This window comes from Ranitomeya variabilis, chromosome 7 (assembly GCF_051348905.1).
Source record: "Ranitomeya variabilis isolate aRanVar5 chromosome 7, aRanVar5.hap1, whole genome shotgun sequence".
Classification (NCBI taxonomy): domain Eukaryota; kingdom Metazoa; phylum Chordata; class Amphibia; order Anura; family Dendrobatidae; genus Ranitomeya; species Ranitomeya variabilis.
The window spans coordinates 37,612,671-37,630,221 of NC_135238.1; the positions used below are offsets into that span (position 1 = coordinate 37,612,671).

The 17,551-nt window shown below is 45.2% G+C and overlaps 1 protein-coding gene across 1 annotated transcript in view; it reads left to right on the forward strand.

Moving 5' to 3' along the window:
- Positions 1-17,551, forward strand: part of ADAP1 (ArfGAP with dual PH domains 1) — a 106,200-nt gene continuing 88,649 nt past the window's right edge. The window contains exon 1 of the mRNA XM_077274856.1: positions 1-373. Coding sequence (XP_077130971.1) covers positions 289-373 — 85 coding nt within the window. The 5' untranslated portion in view covers positions 1-288. The remainder of the gene's footprint in view (positions 374-17,551) is intronic.

Here is a 17,551-nt window from a genome sequence, read left to right on the forward strand (position 1 = left end):
GGCGCCTGCAGGTGGCGCCGCGGACACCAGGTGGCGCCCCCGAGCAGCGCATCTCCTCACGACTTTCTGGCTATTTGGAGGAATGCGGAACCAGAAGTGTCAGGAGCCCAGTAGTCCAGTTTGAATGAGGAGACAGGAGGAGCCGGGTGGACGGTGACGGCTGAGGGCAGACAGACCTGCAGCCATGAGGACGAGGTGAAGCCCCCTGCGGTAGCCCTTGTGTGTGTCAGTCTGTGGGGGAGGAGAGCAGAGGCAGCAGCAGATAACGGCATCTCTGCGCTGTGCACCATGGCGGAAGAGAGGAACAGGAGAGCCCTGCTGGAGCTGGCCCACAAGCCGGGGAACACGGTCTGTGCCGACTGCCGGGCTGCAGGTAACCGCACTGCTCGGGGGTCCGGGGTGGGGGGGCGAGACACTCACTGGGGGACACTCTGTCTCATGCAAGAGTTGTGTTTCTGCTGCTGCAGAACATCTTTAGCAAGTGCAGGTTAGATATAGTTCTGGAAACGTTATGTTCTTCTTTATCTAGAAGTCATAGGCTGGCAGGTATCCAGACCAGCGGAGAAGTCCTGGGTATGTATGTACCCGTGCCAACCTATACGTCATATGCGGGCATAGAGGTTATACCAGCGGAGAAGTCCTGGGTATGTATGTACCCGTGCCAACCTATATGTCATAAGCGGGCATAGAGGTTATACCAGCGGAGAAGTCCTGGGTATGTATGTACCCGTGCCAACCTATATGTCATAAGCGGGCATAGAGGTTATACCAGCGGAGAAGTCCTGGGTATGTATGTACCCGTGCCAACCTATGTCATAAGTGGGCACAGAGGTTATACCAGCGGAGAAGTCCTGGGTATGTATGTACCCGTGCCAACCTATGTCATAAGTGGGCACAGAGGTTATACCAGCGGAGAAGTCCTGGGTATGTATGTACCGTGCCAACCTATGTCATAAGCGGGCATAGAGGTTATACCAGCGGAGAAGTCCTGGGTATGTATATACCGTGCCAACCTATATGTCATAAGCAGGCATAGAGGTTATACCAGCGGAGAAGTCCTGGGTATGTATATACCGTGCCAACCTATATGTCATAAGCGGGCATAGAGGTTATACCAGCGGAGAAGTCCTGGGTATGTATGGACACATGCCAACCTATACGTCATAAGCGGGCATAGAGGTTATACCAGCGGAGAAGTCCTGGGTATGTATGTACCCGTGCCAACCTATACGTCATAAGCGGGCATAGAGGTTACACCAGCGGAGAAGTCCTGGGTATGTATATACCGTGCCAACCTATATGTCATAAGCGGGCATAGAGGTTATATTAGCGGAGAAGTCCTGAGTATGTATAGACACATGCCAACCTATACGTCATAAGCGGGCATAGAGGTTATACCAGCGGAGAAGTCCTGGGTATGTATGGACACATGCCAACCTATACGTCATAAGCGGGCACATAGGTTATACCTGCGGAGAAGTCCTGGGTTTGTATGGACACATGCCCACCTATATGTCATAAGCGGGCATATAGGTTAAACTTGCAGAGAAGTCCTGGGTATGTATGGACCCATGCCAGTCATATGCTGGCATGTATTCTTACCTATGGGGAAAAACAGGCTGGCATGTACTCTTACCTATGGGGAAGTCATAGGCTGGCATGTACTCTTACCTATGGGGAAGTCATAGGCTGGCATGTACTCTTACCTATGGGGAAGTCATAGGCTGGCATGTACTCTTACCTATGGGGAAGTCATAGGCTGGCATGTACTCTTACCTATGGGGAAAACATAGGCTGGCATGTATTCTTACCTATGGGGAAGTCATAGGCTGGCATGTATTCTTACCTATGGGGAAAACATAGGCTGGCATGTATTCTTACCTATGGGGAAAACATAGGCTGGCATGTATTCTTACCTATGGGGAAAACATAGGCTGGCATGTATTCTTACCTATGGGGAAAACATAGGCTGGCATGTATTCTTACCTATGGGGAAAACATAGGCTGGCATGTACTCTTACCTATGGGGAAAACATAGGCTGGCATGTACTCTTACCTATGGGGAAAACATAGGCTGGCATGTACTCTTACCTATGGGGAAAACATAGGCTGGCATGTACTCTTACCTATGGGGAAAACATAGGCTGGCATGTACTCTTACCTATGGGGAAAACATAGGCTGGCATGTACTCTTACCTATGGGGAAAACATAGGCTGGCATGTATTCTTACCTATGGGGAAGTCATAGGCTGGCATGTATTCTTACCTATGGGGAAGTCATAGGCTGGCATGTATTCTTACCTATGGGGAAGTCATAGGCTGGCATGTATTCTTACCTATGGGGAAGTCATAGGCTGGCATGTATTCTTACCTATGGGGAAGTCATAGGGCTTGTTCACACTTTGCAGATTTTGCTGCGGATTTTTCCGCAGCGGATTTGGAAAAACCGCAGTGCAAAAACCGCTGCGGTTTTCACTGCGGATTTTCCTGCGTTTTCATCTGCGGATTCCTCTGCGGGTTTTCAACAGCACTTTCCTATTGGTGCATGTTGAAAACCGCTGCGGAATCCGCAGAAAGAAGTGACATGCTCCTTCTTTTTTTCCGTAGCAATTCCGCGCGGTTTTTAAAGGGATTTTCCGTAATGTGGGCACAGCGGTTTTTGTTTTCCATAGGGTAACATTGTACTGTACCCTGCATGGAAAACTGCTGCGGATCCGCAGCGTCAAATCCGCTGCGGATCCGCAGCAAAAACCGCAAAGTGTGAACATAGCCTTAGGCTGGCATGTATTCTTACCCATGGGGAAGTCATAGGCTGGCATGTAATCTTACCTATGGGGAAAACATAGGCTTGCACGTATTCTTACCTATGGGGAAGTCATAGGCTGGCATGTATTCTTACCTATGGGGAAGTCATAGGCTGGCATGTATTCTTACCTATGGGGAAGTCATAGGCTGGTATGTATTCTTACCTATGAGGAAGTCATAGGCTGGCATGTATTCTTACCTATGGGGAAGTCATAGGCTGGCATGTATTCTTACCTATGGGGAAGTCATAGGCTGGCATGTATGCTTACCTATGGGGAAGTCATAGGCTGGCATGTATTCTTACCTATGGGGAAGTCATAGGCTGGCATGTATTCTTACCTATGGGGAAGTCATAGGCTGGCATGTATTCTTACCTATGGGGAAGTCATAGGCTGGCATGTATTCTTACCTATGGGGAAGTCATAGGCTGGCATGTATTCGTACCTATGGGGAAGTCATAGGCTGGCATGTATTTGTACCTATGGGGAAAACATAGGCTGGCATGTATTCTTACCTATGGGGAAGTCATAGGCTGGCATGTATTCTTACCTATGGGGAAGTCATAGGCTGGCATGTATTCTTACCTATGGGGAAGTCATAGGCTGGCATTTATTCTTACCTGTGGAGAAGTCATAGGCTGGCATGTACTCTTACCTTTGGGGAAGTCATAGGCTGGCATGTATTCTTACCTATGGGGAAGTCATAGGCTGGCATGTATTCTTACCTGTGGAGAAGTCATAGGCTGGCATGTACTCTTACCTTTGGGGAAGTGTTAGGCTGGCATGTACTCTTACCTATGGGGAAGACATAGGCTGGCATGTGCTCTTACCTATGGGGAAGTCATAGGCTGGCATGTACTCTTACCTTTGGGGAAGTGTTAGGCTGGCATGTACTCTTACCTATGGGGAAGACATAGGCTGGCATGTATTCTTACCTATGGGGAAGTCATAGGCTGGCATGTACTCTTACCCATGGTGAAGGCATAGGCTGGCATGTATTCTTACCTGTGGGGAAGTCATAGGCTGGCATGTATTCTTACCTATGGGGAAGTCATAGGCTGGCATGTACTCTTACCTATGGGGAAGTCATAGGCTGGCATGTACTCTTACCTATGGGGAAGTCATAGGCTGGCATGTATTCTTACCTATGGGGAAGTCATAGGCTGGCATGTACTCTTACCCATGGTGAAGGCATAGGCTGGCATGTATTCTTACCTGTGGAGAAGTCATAGGCTGGCATGTATTCTTACTGGGGAAGGCATAGGCTAGCATATATTTGTCTGTAGAGAAATCATATGCTGGCATGTATTCTTACCTATGGGGAAGTCATAGGCTGGCATGCATCCTATTCCCGTGGGGATATTATGGGCTGGCATAGTATACCAGCAGAGAAGTAATTGATGGGCATGTAGATGGACAGTGACTCCATACCTACAGAGAGTCCCGGGGTTTCTGTCTTCGTCTGTTTTCACGTCTTGTGTTATATATAACAGTGGAGTGGGGATTTCTGACATCACTTGCCGCAGGTGACAGAGTAGTGACAGCTCTAGCTGGGGGCGATGGCAGCTTACTTTCAGAGAGATGTCACCCGCTGTCATCTATCAGGGGCAGGGCACCGTGGATTCTTGCATCTGTATACACTACAATGATGATGTGGTGGGAAACAATGAGGAACATTGTCACGACTCGTATGTCACATTCATAGAATCATAGAATGTTTGGGTACGGAAAGGACCTCCAGGGTCATCACGTCCAACCCCCTGCTCAATGCAGGAGTCAGTAAACCATCTCAGACAGACTTCCATTGATGGAGAACTCACCACCTCTCGTGGCAGCCTGTTCCACTTATTGATCACTGTCACTGTCAAAAAGTTTTTTTGGGGTGTGCATTTATATGAGGGCTCAGGAAAAAAGTTATGGCCCGAGTAGTATTTATGTTTCACTGGTCAGTTTTGGAAATGCCAGTGATTCACTGATCAAATTGTTAAAGGGGTTGTCCAGGATTCTTTTTTTTATTTACTATGGGGCTAAAAATTAACAGGCAAATGGTTACTAAAAGAGGCAGCTATCTGCCTATTGTGCCCAGCGCCGTCACGTCACCAGAGCAGCTCTTCTTCTTCTACTCTGTTGACAGGGTGTGACTGCCGATGTCATGCTGATTGACAGCCGGCTCCTCGCAGTTAGGCAGCGGGGAGGCATCTGTCAATCAACATGTTATCGCCCATGAACAGAGCAGAGTGGAAAAGAAGCCGCTGCGTGACGTCAGTGGAAGCTGCCGAATCGCCGTCAGTGACAGCTCTGTGCCGACAGGAAAAGGCGCCGGGCACAACAAGCAGGTAATTAGCAACTACTTGCCTGTTATTGCTTAGGCGCATTGTAAAAAAAAGTCCTTGGATGACCCTAGTAAGTCAGAGAAAACTTTGGATCTCTGGAATTAAAATGACTAGTTCCCTTTTGACCAATTCAGATTTTATTAACGAGAATCTATCATCCGTCGGGGTTTTTTTTTTTCCCCATCTGAGAACGCCATAATGTAGGGGCAGAGACCCTAATTCTAGTAATTTATCACATACTGGGCTGTTTGCCGTAGTTTTGATAAATCCCTGATCTCCTTGTTCTCTGAATGCTGATCTCTGTATAACCCCGCCCACACCACTGATTGGCAGCTTTCTGTGTACACTGTGCATAGGCAGGAAATTTGGGTTGAAGTGTGTAGCTCATGAATATTGAGGACTACATTACAGCAGGTTTACTAGTCCTCTAGTGATAATCTCCTGCTGATAAAACAATAATATATTTTTTCAAAACTACAGCAAGCAGTTTAGTAAGTGACACATCGCTGGAATCAGGTACATTATGCTGCTCTCAGATGAGCTGACAGACTCCATTTAAAGCGGTTTTCCTACTATATACATTCTTTAACTTTACTTTGAATAGGTAAAAAATGTATAATTGCTCAGGTTCGGACCACTGGGACTCGCACGGATTCCAAAAAAAGGGGTCTCAAGGTCCCTAATGTGATTTGAGCATTTATTTTCATGTGTGACCACCCTCTATTCACTTTTAGGGGACAGGAGGAGACAGCAGATCACTGTGCTCGGGTCTGTCCTATGGAAGTGACTGGAGCTGTGGTTATGCAGGCGTATACTACCACATCGGTCACACAATAATAGATACATTTAGGTGGAAAGCTCCTTTAAATTGCATCATTATAAGACTTATTAGGGGCAGATGAGGGTATGGAGCGGTCCCCTCTACACGCGGCTAAGCTCTGGACGATATAGGACGTCCATTGAAAACATTGCGTGTGTGTTGTTGTAGGGAGCAATATTAAGGCTTTTCATAATGGCCGAGCACAAGACTACAAGAAGCGTGATTTACCACCCCACACAATGCAGGTTTCCGACAGCTATGATATAGCTGTATTTTGGGGGCTGTATAATAGCTGCGCTGCCCCTCACCCTGCTACAGTGATAGTGTGTCTTTTGGTGTGTTTGTTTGTTTGTTTTTACATTGTTTGCTATATTTCAATACTTGTGTAATACCTTTGTATCTAGACCAATACATTGATTCCATTGCAGCGATTTGTCCGTCACAGTGGAGTGCTTTATAATAATGGGAGGTATTTTCCCTGTGAATATACAGTCACCTTCCTCCTCTGCTTTCCAGCCCATTCCGTAAGAGTTGTGACAATATTATTCCTGTGTCATGGCGACCTCCTTTATTGTATAATTACTCGTGCTACCTAGGAGTAAGGGAACACCCTCTTGTCATTTCTTATTTGGTTGTAGAAGCAGAGTCAAAAGCCCCCCAAAAAACCCCCGCCACATGAATAACTCCCCTGAGTTATGTTCATGCACTGCTTGCAGCATTTTTCTTTCAGTGTGTTTTTTCTTGCGTAAAAAATGCTGCGTTTTACAGTTTTTTTTCCTCTTCTTTTTTTTTTTTTTTGAGCTGCAGAGGGTTTTTATCAATCTGCAGCATGTCAATTCTTTCGACATTTTTTGCAGCACTTTTAACACATTCAAATAAATGCATAAAAAATGCATCAAATCCGCGTGTATTTAACACCAAGAGATGCGTTTTTAATGCAAAAAAAAAAAAGCGTGTGAACATATCCTTATAATGGGCGTATAGACTGAAGAGATTACAGCGATGTACCTTAATGATTATTTCTGAACTCCAGCATTTCCTAGGTGCACAGAAAAGATCATTCGTAGATCGTTCTGTGTGAATAGCCTCTCATTGTTCTCGGCAGCGCATCATCCTGGTTACACAGGACGACGTGCTGCCGAGAACAATCATTCTTAAGCCCACTTGAAAATCCTTTAGTTTATCGATGCTGCTGTTATATATAGAGGTCCTCTGGGTTTTATACCTTGTGGTTATGTTATTTGTACACTAGTTCTATAGTTATAAGCAGGTATACAGCGATGGCGGCACAGTGTACATGGTGTGAGCCAGCATAGCCTTTTTTTTTGCATTACACAATTCACTTATAGATGTTTGTATCTGTATATTAATGACTTGACATAACCTCCGGGACTTCGCTACGTAACTTCCTGTTAAAGAGAATGACCTCTCTCCGCACGTTTGGCTCCATGGTTTTCTGCTTTCATATTTCGGCTAAACCTTTTCCTTGTGAAATTACAGACCCCGCGCTGCAAGGAATTTTTCCTAGAAGTGCACGCTGCCTACACCTAAACAATGACAATAAATGTTGATATCTGTATATATACGGTATTATAAATTCTCGCACTGCGGTCTGACCACAGGGGCCGAGGTTTTACGTTTCTGCAAGTTACCTCAGTCCAAAGCCTCTCACCTAGCCAAATCAGTTCTCATACGTTGCACTGACGAGGGGCAACACCGTGTCTGCAAATTGAGATTCTGATTTGGCTTTTATCCTAAGTCATATTGCAAGACTCGTCAAAGGGTCGATAGTGACTTGTCGGATTGCTGCTTCCAACAGGTGGCGCTATAGAGTTCAAGTTCTCTTGTTCTCTAAAGAGGCAATTTGCATACTCCAACGAAGACACATTCTAAGGCCATGTTCACACAGTGCGTTTTTTACCGCGGTTCCGCAGCTTTTTTCCATGCAGGGTACAGTACAATGTACCCTATGGAAAACAGGAACCACTGTGCACACGATCCTGAATTTAAAAAAAAAAGCCGCGCTGAATAGCTGCGGGAAAAAAGAAGGAGCATGTCACTTCTTTGTCCGAAACAGCAGCGGTTCTGCACCCATAGACCTCCATTGTGAGGTCAAACCCGCAGTAAAACCCGCAGATCAAAAATATATCTGCGGGTTTTATTGCGGTTTGTGGTGCAGAACCGCTGCAGCAGGAAGTGCGGGGAAGCAGCCGGAAGTGCGTGGGCGGAAGTGCTTGGGCGGAGAGACATGGAGGCATACCGTCGCATGGGGATCGTGTCGGCCGTTTGATTGATTTGGTATGTGTGTGTGTGTGTGTGTGTGTGTGTGTCCCCATGCGACGCTAGTGCCACCATTGTGTTAAGTCGCCGTATGGGACTACTACTCCCATCCGGTATTAGGATGGGAGAGTTGTCCCTGTGTCCGGCGACTTAGCACAGTTGTAAAGTTACACAAAACACACACAATACACATACATGACACACAGTACATACAACATATAACACAGAGTATATACTCACCAACAGCACACTGGTAGGCGAAGCCCTCGATCCCCTAGATAAAATCCCAAAATAAAAAATCAAATTCATACTCCCTGTCCGCAGAATCCATAAAACGAGTGTCCCACGCCGATCGGCTGCTCTCCGGCGATACACTGCCAGGAGCGAGGCTCCTAGCAGTGTATCGCGTACTGTTCCGGAGTTCAATGGCTCCGGCGTCTCGGTTAACGGCAGTACAGCTGCGTTGAACTTTCCCACGCAGCACTGCCGTTAAGCGAGAGTGCCGGGGTCAATGACCGCCGGTAAACTCGCGCATGCGCAGTGACACACCGACAGGAACTATGGCTCCCGTCAGTGTGTTATACGTTATATATATGTGTGATACGTGGCACTGAAATACGTGATACGTGGCACTGAAATACGTGGCACTTAAATACGTGATACGTGGCACTGAAATACGTGGCAGTTAAATACGTGGCAGTTAAATACGTGGCAGTTAAATACGTGGCACTTAAATACGTGGCACTTAAATACGTGGCACTTAAATACGTGGCACTTAAATACGTGGCACTTAAATACGTGATACGTGGCACTTTAATACGTGATACGTGGCACTTAAATACGTGGCACTGAAATACGTGGCACTGAAATACGTGGCACTGAAATACGTGATACGTGGCACTTAAATACGTGGCACTGAAATACGTGGCACTTAAATACGTGATACGTGGCACTTAAATACGTGGCACTTAAATACGTGGCACTTAAATACGTGGCACTGAAATACGTGGCACTGAAATACGTGGCACTGAAATACGTGGCACTGAAATACGTGGCACTGAAATACGTGGCACTGAAATACGTGGCACTGAAATACGTGATACGTGGCACTTAAATACGTGGCACTTAAATAAGTGGCACTTAAATACGTGGCACTTAAATACGTGGCACTTAACCCTGCTGTTCTGTTAGGTCAAAAATGACCGTTTTTGAAATTCTATAATGTTATAAAAATTCAGCGTGTGATTCTGAGACTTGAGGCTCCCTGACTTTTCGTCATTAGGGGGATACTCTCTGTGGGAATTTTTTTTTAATTTTTGTTTACTTTATTTGGTACAATTTTTACAGTACAAGTGTATGTGAAATCTAAACAGAACAGCAGGGTTAAATACGTGGCACTTAAATACGTGGCACTTAAATACGTGGCACTTAAATACGTGGCACTTAAATACGTGGCACTTAGGCTATGTTCACATTTGTATTGTGCGCCGCAGCGTCGGCGCCGCAACACACAACGCAAACAAAAACGCAGCAAAACGCATGCACAACGCTGCGTTTTGCACCGCATGCGTCCTTTTTTTGATTGATTTTGGACGCAGCAAAAATGCAACTTGCTGCGTCCTCTGCGCCCGGATGCGTGCGCTGCAGTGACGCATGCGGCGCAAAACGCAAGTGCGACGCATGTCCATGCGCCCCCATGTTAAATATAGGGGCGCATGACGCATGCGGCGACGCTGCGGCGCCCGACGCTGCGGCGCAGACCGCAAATGTGAACGTAGACTTAAATAGCTGGATCCGCGGGCTGTGATCTGGCCTACGCTCAGCACTCTGCGGAGCGCTGTCATTCAAAACACGTCCACTCATTTTAGTGTTTAGTCCCAAAATGGAGGATGGAAGAAGAAAAGGGTTGGACAAGGAAATGACATCATTTTTTCCCCCACTGCAGTTAAAGCTTTATTTGTGTCAAACACAGACAATCTGCAGAGAAAACTGCATAAAAAAACGCATCAAAAACTGCATCAAAAAACGCATCAAAAACGCACCAAAAACGCACCTGCGTTTTCTGCCAAGAGTTGCGGTTTTAGTCCTCAAAAAAAAGGATTGAAATCAGGAACGTGTGAACATACCCTAAGAGAGCTTCATTGAGTCTCTAAGGGTTGCACAATATGCTTAAACATATGCTCCATATCTATGTAGACCATACCCTCAAAATGCATCCTAACTAATGCGTTTGAATGACAAGTATTACATATGTCCCCTTCATTGCGCTCCAAAATGGATACAAGCTCAGACTCCAAAACGCAGTTATGATGAGACCCCAAAATATTCAGATTCCAAACTCTAAAAGGAAAGATTCTCCCAAAGTACATCTGAGCAGACCTGAAGATAAACAGAGACCCCCCCCCCCCGACCAGACCTGAAGATTAAAAGGGACCCCTGACCAGACCTGAAGATTAAAAGGGACCCCTGACCAGACCTGAAGATGAACAGGGACCCCTGACCAGTCCTGAAGATGAACAGGGACCCCTGACCAGCCCTGAAGATGAACAGGGACCCCTGACCAGCCCTGAAGATGAACAGGGACCCCTGACCAGCCCTGAAGATGAACAGGGACCCCTGACCAGCCCTGAAGATGAACAGGGACCCCTGACCAGCCCTGAAGATGACCAGGGACCCCTGACCAGCCCTGAAGATGACCAGGGACCCCTGACCAGCCCTGAAGATGACCAGGGACCCCTGACCAGCCCTGAAGATGACCAGGGACCCCTGACCAGCCCTGAAGATGACCAGGGACCCCTGACCAGCCCTGAAGATGAACAGGGACCCCTGACCAGCCCTGAAGATGAACAGGGACCCCTGACCAGCCCTGAAGATGAACAGGGACCCCTGACCAGCCCTGAAGATGAACAGGGACCCCTGACCAGCCTTGAAGATGAACAGGGACCCCTGACCAGCCCTGAAGATGAACAGGGACCCCTGACCAGCCCTGAAGATGAACAGGGACCCCTGACCAGCCCTGAAGATGAACAGGGACCCCTGACCAGCCCTGAAGATGAACAGGGACCCCTGACCAGCCCTGAAGATGAACAGGGACCCCTGACCAGCCCTGAAGATGAACAGGGACCCCTGACCAGCCCTGAAGATGAACAGGGACCCCTGACCAGCCCTGAAGATGAGCAGGGACCCCTGACCAGCCCTGAAGATGAGCAGGGACCCCTGACCAGCCCTGAAGATGAGCAGGGACCCCTGACCAGCCCTGAAGATGAGCAGGGACCCCTGACCAGCCCTGAAGATGAACAGGGACCCCTGACCAGACCTGAAGATGAGCAGGGACCCCTGACCAGCCCTGAAGATGAGCAGGGACCCCTGACCAGCCCTGAAGATGAACAGGGACCCCTGACCAGACCTGAAGATGAGCAGGGACCCCTGACCAGACCTGAAGATGAGCAGGGACCCCTGACCAGCCCTGAAGATGAACAGGGACCCCTGACCAGACCTGAAGATGAACAGGGACCCCTGACCAGACCTGAAGATGGAACCAGGGACCCCTGACCAGACCTGAAGATAAACAAGGAGCCCTGACCAGACCTGAAGATAAACAAGGAGCCCTGACCAGACCTGAAGATGAACAGGGAGCCCTGACCAGACCTGAAGATGAACAGGGACCCCTGGCCAGACCTGAAGATGGAACCAGGGACCCCTGACCAGACCTGAAGATGAACAGGGACCCCTGACCAGCCCTGAAGATGAACAGGGACCCCTGACCAGCCCTGAAGATGAGCAGGGACCCCTGACCAGACCTGAAGATGAGCAGGGACCCCTGACCAGCCCTGAAGATGAACAGGGACCCCTGACCAGCCCTGAAGATGAACAGGGACCCCTGACCAGACCTGAAGATGAACAGGGACCCCTGACCAGACCTGAAGATGGAACCAGGGACCCCTGACCAGACCTGAAGATAAACAAGGAGCCCTGACCAGACCTGAAGATGAACAGGGAGCCCTGACCAGACCTGAAGATGAACAGGGACCCCTGACCAGACCTGAAGATGAACAGGGACCCCTGACCAGCCCTGAAGATGAACAGGGAGCCCTGACCAGATCGGAAGATGAACATGGTCCCCAGAAAACTTATGACCATTATCTTCTGCGTATGTAATAGGACATGGCTGCAGAACCAGATCGTAATGACAAGTGAAGTAGAAAGTTTCTGCGGTGAATCTACGGTGTGCTGCTATCTTGAATTTCTGGTAAACCCCTGTATTTTCCTTACTGATTTTGGCGTCCTATCCATGATCATAAATCTGTTACAAAGCGTGTTAGTGTATTGTACATCAATCACTTCTGTTGTAGGCAGCACTTTATCAGACGAGCCTGATAAGAAAGTAGTTTCACAGCCTGGTGTGAAATTGTGGTAAATATTCGAGTTGTCCGGAAATCTCAAACAGTTTTTACCAAAGTGTTATCTTCCTTCAATGTATCAGCAAGCTAGGTGCAAACTATAAGTATGAAGAGCTGTGAAAAAGTAAGTGACCCCAGAACCTGCCCTCATGTCAACACTCACAATCTGTGTTCTTTTGAGCCATCGAGGAGCTTACATGGGAAGTTTTTTATGGTGCCCATAATTTTGATCCAACCCAAAGTCCATGCGTGTGGTGGAGTCTGGAGCAATTTCATTCATCCTATAGCTATTATATGGGTATGGCAAGCTTTTTGGTTAGCTAGCTGCTGAAGAGCACACGGATTGTGCAAGTGCACAATTTTTCTCATGGACCTGTGCTATATTCATCCGTTTTAGAGATTACAACAATGCATATAATCTAATTGCAAAGCTACACACAGACCCAGTACTGGAATTTCCATGACCAAACACAGCCTAAAACCGATTAAAAAAAACCCCAACTTTAAACTAAATTAAATAATAATCCAGCATTTAACATCTGAGCACAGCTTAAAACTGCTTCAGCTAAAACCCAGCCTAAGACTAAATTTAACCATCAACCCAACAATCACCATCTAAACACAGCCTATAACTGATTCATCTAAAACTCAGCCTAAGACTTATTTCAATTTTCAACCCAACAGAAACAAATAATCCACGTCTGAACCCAGCCTGTAATAGTCAACGAAAACCCCTTATAAAACTAATTTCAGGTGGACACAACAATCAACGTCTGAACCCAGGCTATAACTAATTAATCTAAAACCCAACCTAAATCTAATTTCAATTTTAAACCCATCTTTGTTCGGGCCCAGCCTAAACCCAATTCATCTAAAAAAAGTCCAAAACTAATTTTAGAATTCAACCCAGCTGAACCGAACAAATCAACAACTGGACCCTACCCAAGGCCACGTTCATACTTTGAGTTTGTATGTGACTGCAGATTTGTGAATCCTCACAGTGCGCAGTGTCAGGATTCTCCGGGGGGGGCGGTGAGTAACCGCAAATTAGCGATTTGTATACATGCAGTCACATACTGACTAGACGTGCGCGGCCTCGCTCAATACAAGTGAATTGAGGGCGGCAAGACATGTCTAGTCTAGTCATAATGTATTCTCATCACATACTTGCAGTCACATGACTGTCGACCCTAGAGGATCTTGACAGTGCGCACAGTGAGGGTTCACAAGTCTGCAGTCACATAGTGATTGCAGAATAGATCCCCAAGCCTGGACAGCCCCTTTAAATCAGGATCACTTTAAATTATAAGCCAATTTATAAAAATGGCTTCTTATTGACAGGTTCCCCCCGGTCTTTATATCAGGGCCAAGAGATCTTATAATCATTATACTCAATACTTATTATAGTCTGTAAACTACGATCAGAATAAAACCCCATCATGGAGAATAGACAGACTTTTTTTTAGCTTCTTATCTCCGTGTAATCATTATTATCAGGTGGGTAAGGAAATGGAAATGTGTGACATCAGCTTGGTATGAGAACAGGCTTAGCTTGGAGCGGCTGGATCCGTGATGTATCCTATATTCTGAATTTTCTATCAAGGCTTTTTATAGATAAGAGCTTTTTTTGATCATCTTTTATTAATGTATATCTTCTGCAATAAGATATCATAAGAATTTCCAATAGTATGTTTTCCATATTCAGCCTTTTATGCAGTTTTTGATGACAAAGACAGGAGTGGATCATAAATACAAGGCACCTGCAAAGAAAAAATGGCATTAAAAACCTTAGCCTTAGAGTGTTAAAAGTACCATGCTGTGTAGTCACACTTCTATATGGATTAAATGCTGATTTTGCCATAAATCCACAATAAAATCTGTAAGCTGCAAATATTTTCTGCTGCGTTTGAACTCTGTGTTTTGTCTTTTAAGTCACTTTGCTTTTTCGCGCTGATTTTTCCGTTGCTCTTTTTTTTGAGCAAAGCTCTTCAAAATGGCGCACTCTGTTCATGAATTTCACTCAAAATAAAAAATGTATTTTTTGCACTTTTTTGCACTTTTTTTTAGCCCTCAAAGTTGAACATTTCACAAGACGATGCAGACAAATAGCACCAATATAACTGGCATACGTAAAATTTCTCTAGTACATTTATGCCAAATTTTGAGACTTTTTAAAAAAGTTGCGTTTGAGGACAAAGTTAAAACATCTGGAAAAAGCCAAATTGACGTAAAAATTAAAAAACAAACTAAACGACAAAAGACAGCCTTAAAAAGTGCAAATCTTTACATAAATTTGTCACAAATCAAAAAATCGTTATATGAAGGAAAGGCATGAAAAAAGGGAGAAAGCACGACAAGGGCGTAATGTAACTGATATGCTCTGCACTGTTGTATGAAGGGAAATGTAGTTTTAGTGTCACACTGAAAAAAGCCCCCCTGTAGCCAAAGGAGCTGTTAACATCAGCGCACAGAACACACAGATTTATAGGTTAAAAAAGACATTGGCAGAAATGGGTCTCTTTGCTAAAGTTGTTAGAAATCTGTTTAGAAGATTTTTACTTTTTTTGGGGGGGTAAGTATCTGAAAACCACTTTAAAGAGGACCTGTTACCAGACATAAATTGGCCAGTGTTTGCATTTATTTATTTTTCCACTGCTCCCCTGAGTATGCTGTTTTTTGTTTTTCTTAAATCCGCCGTACGGTTCCAGAGATGTGGGATTTTTTATGTTTGCAAACAGGGTGTGGCTTATTATGCAGAGCAGCTCAAAGACACGCCCTAGAGGATCCTATGAGACACGCCCACTTAATAAAGACCTTAAGAGTTAGCACTAAAGGAAAAGGTCCATATCTCTGGAATCGTATGGCGGATTTTAGAAAGACAAAAACCGGAATACTCAGGGGAAAAGCAGGAATTAAACAAGAGGAAATGCTGGCAACTTATGAGTTATGTATAGCCTCCCCCTAGTGGTGGCAATTTTTTCCTTTACACTGCAGAACTCTGTATACTAAAAGGGAGCTTGGATGCTTATATAGAAAGTAATAGTTTTAATGATGGACATTACTTTTAAGTCTCTCCAGTTAAACTTCTCAAGACTATGCCGCAATCTCCTTAACTACCACGCACATCTGTGGATTCAGTATGCAGCATAATACAGGGATTTTTCGATGGTATAATGTGATCTTTAATGTCATTAGATATAAGCTTTTCATTTTATTACTCTATAAATCAAGGCCCGCTTTATGACTGTGTAGCTGCAGCAGGAACAGTTCCGTTATTACACGGTAACGCTTTGTTCCAGCATGGTTTTTTTTTTTTCTTCAATTTTGGTATTTATTTCCCTAACTTCCCTAATGGTGTCCCCTAGGAGCATCTAAGCGGCACACTTCCATTATGCAGAAATTTAGGCTGGGACCAGATTTCATAAAACATTAATAGGTTTTATAACCGGGGAACACACACGTCGTTGTCTGGTATATTACACATCGTATAACCCATAATCAGTAAGGAAAAGTTTTTCATTTTATAGAGGAGCTGTAAAATTATCAATCCTAGATATGTATAGGAAGATTAATTCTATTCTTAGGGTAGGTCTTCAGTATCAGAACTGGTGGGGGTCCGATACCTGGTACCCTCATGTGTGCTATTTGGGCTGCATTCTCTGTTCACATCTGTCCGGAACGTATAACAGCAGATGGATGGTGGTGCCCAATGTAACGGTTCCCCAAAATGGGCGCTCACGTGACTGCATATGTTCGATTTACATATTTGCGGTCACATGCAAACTAGACTCTTCTCTGCAAGAACATTGAGAAGCGGAAGAGAGTCTAGTCGGAATGTGACCCCATGTAAGCAACCCCTTTAATTCACCTTACAGTCATTTCCAGGGGATTTGTGGGATATATGATATATCCTCAATGAATAGCATTACTCAAGAGCAGAAACAGAAAACGAAGGATGGGCCAGATCTACTTGCGGTAAAATATTAAAAGCCTTTTATTGACACAGGGATAGATTGTGTTGCCTGGGAGAATGAAAACATGCAATGAATCAAGTAGGACAACGGTCTAACTAACTACATTATTGCAGTGATTTATTAGGCTGCTTATGTTGTATATTGGCGGTAAGCAGCTTATATTATACCATGATATATCTACACTGATATCCCTAGGCCATCGTTACGGTATACAGCTGACATCCTGATTGTATATAATAATATAATATCAATGCCCGATGTCAGGCAAAGCCAATTGGATAAAAAGAAGTTTTAGGAGTCTCCTGCTCAGTTCAACAGTGCAACCAGGAGGGTGAATTTCCCCTGACACTGGGGGCTAATATGTCAATTCCAATTACAGGGGAACTTCGCGATAATAAAAAGGGAGCAAATAAGTTACATTAAATAGATAAATTAAAAAAAAAAGCCACCACCAGTCCAAATCGCTATTTCTAGTCCCGTCTCCTACAAAAATAAAAAAATTCATATGTACCTATAGAAAAAGAATTGTTACAGAATGGGAATGCAATTTAACAAAATAGACATGTTTCCCTTTTTTTTTTATACATTTTCTCAAAATATTGCGAAAAAATTAAAATGATGTAAAAATTAATTTTCATGATATGCAGTGCTTAAAGGGAATTTGTCAGCAAATTTTTGCCATTTAATCTGAGAGCAGCGTAATGTAGAGGCAGATACCCTGATTCCAGGGATGTGTCACTTGCTCAGCAGCTTCAATACAGTCAGTGTTTCATTAGGTGATCCGTGCAGGACTAGGTGTCCTGTGCCAGGCAGTCCATGTTCTCTATGTAACTCCGCCTCCGCCACTGATTGGTAGCTTGCTGACACTGCACAGTGTGCACAGAAAGCGACCAATCAGTGGTGTGGGCGGGGTTATAGAGAGCTCAGCATTCATAGCACT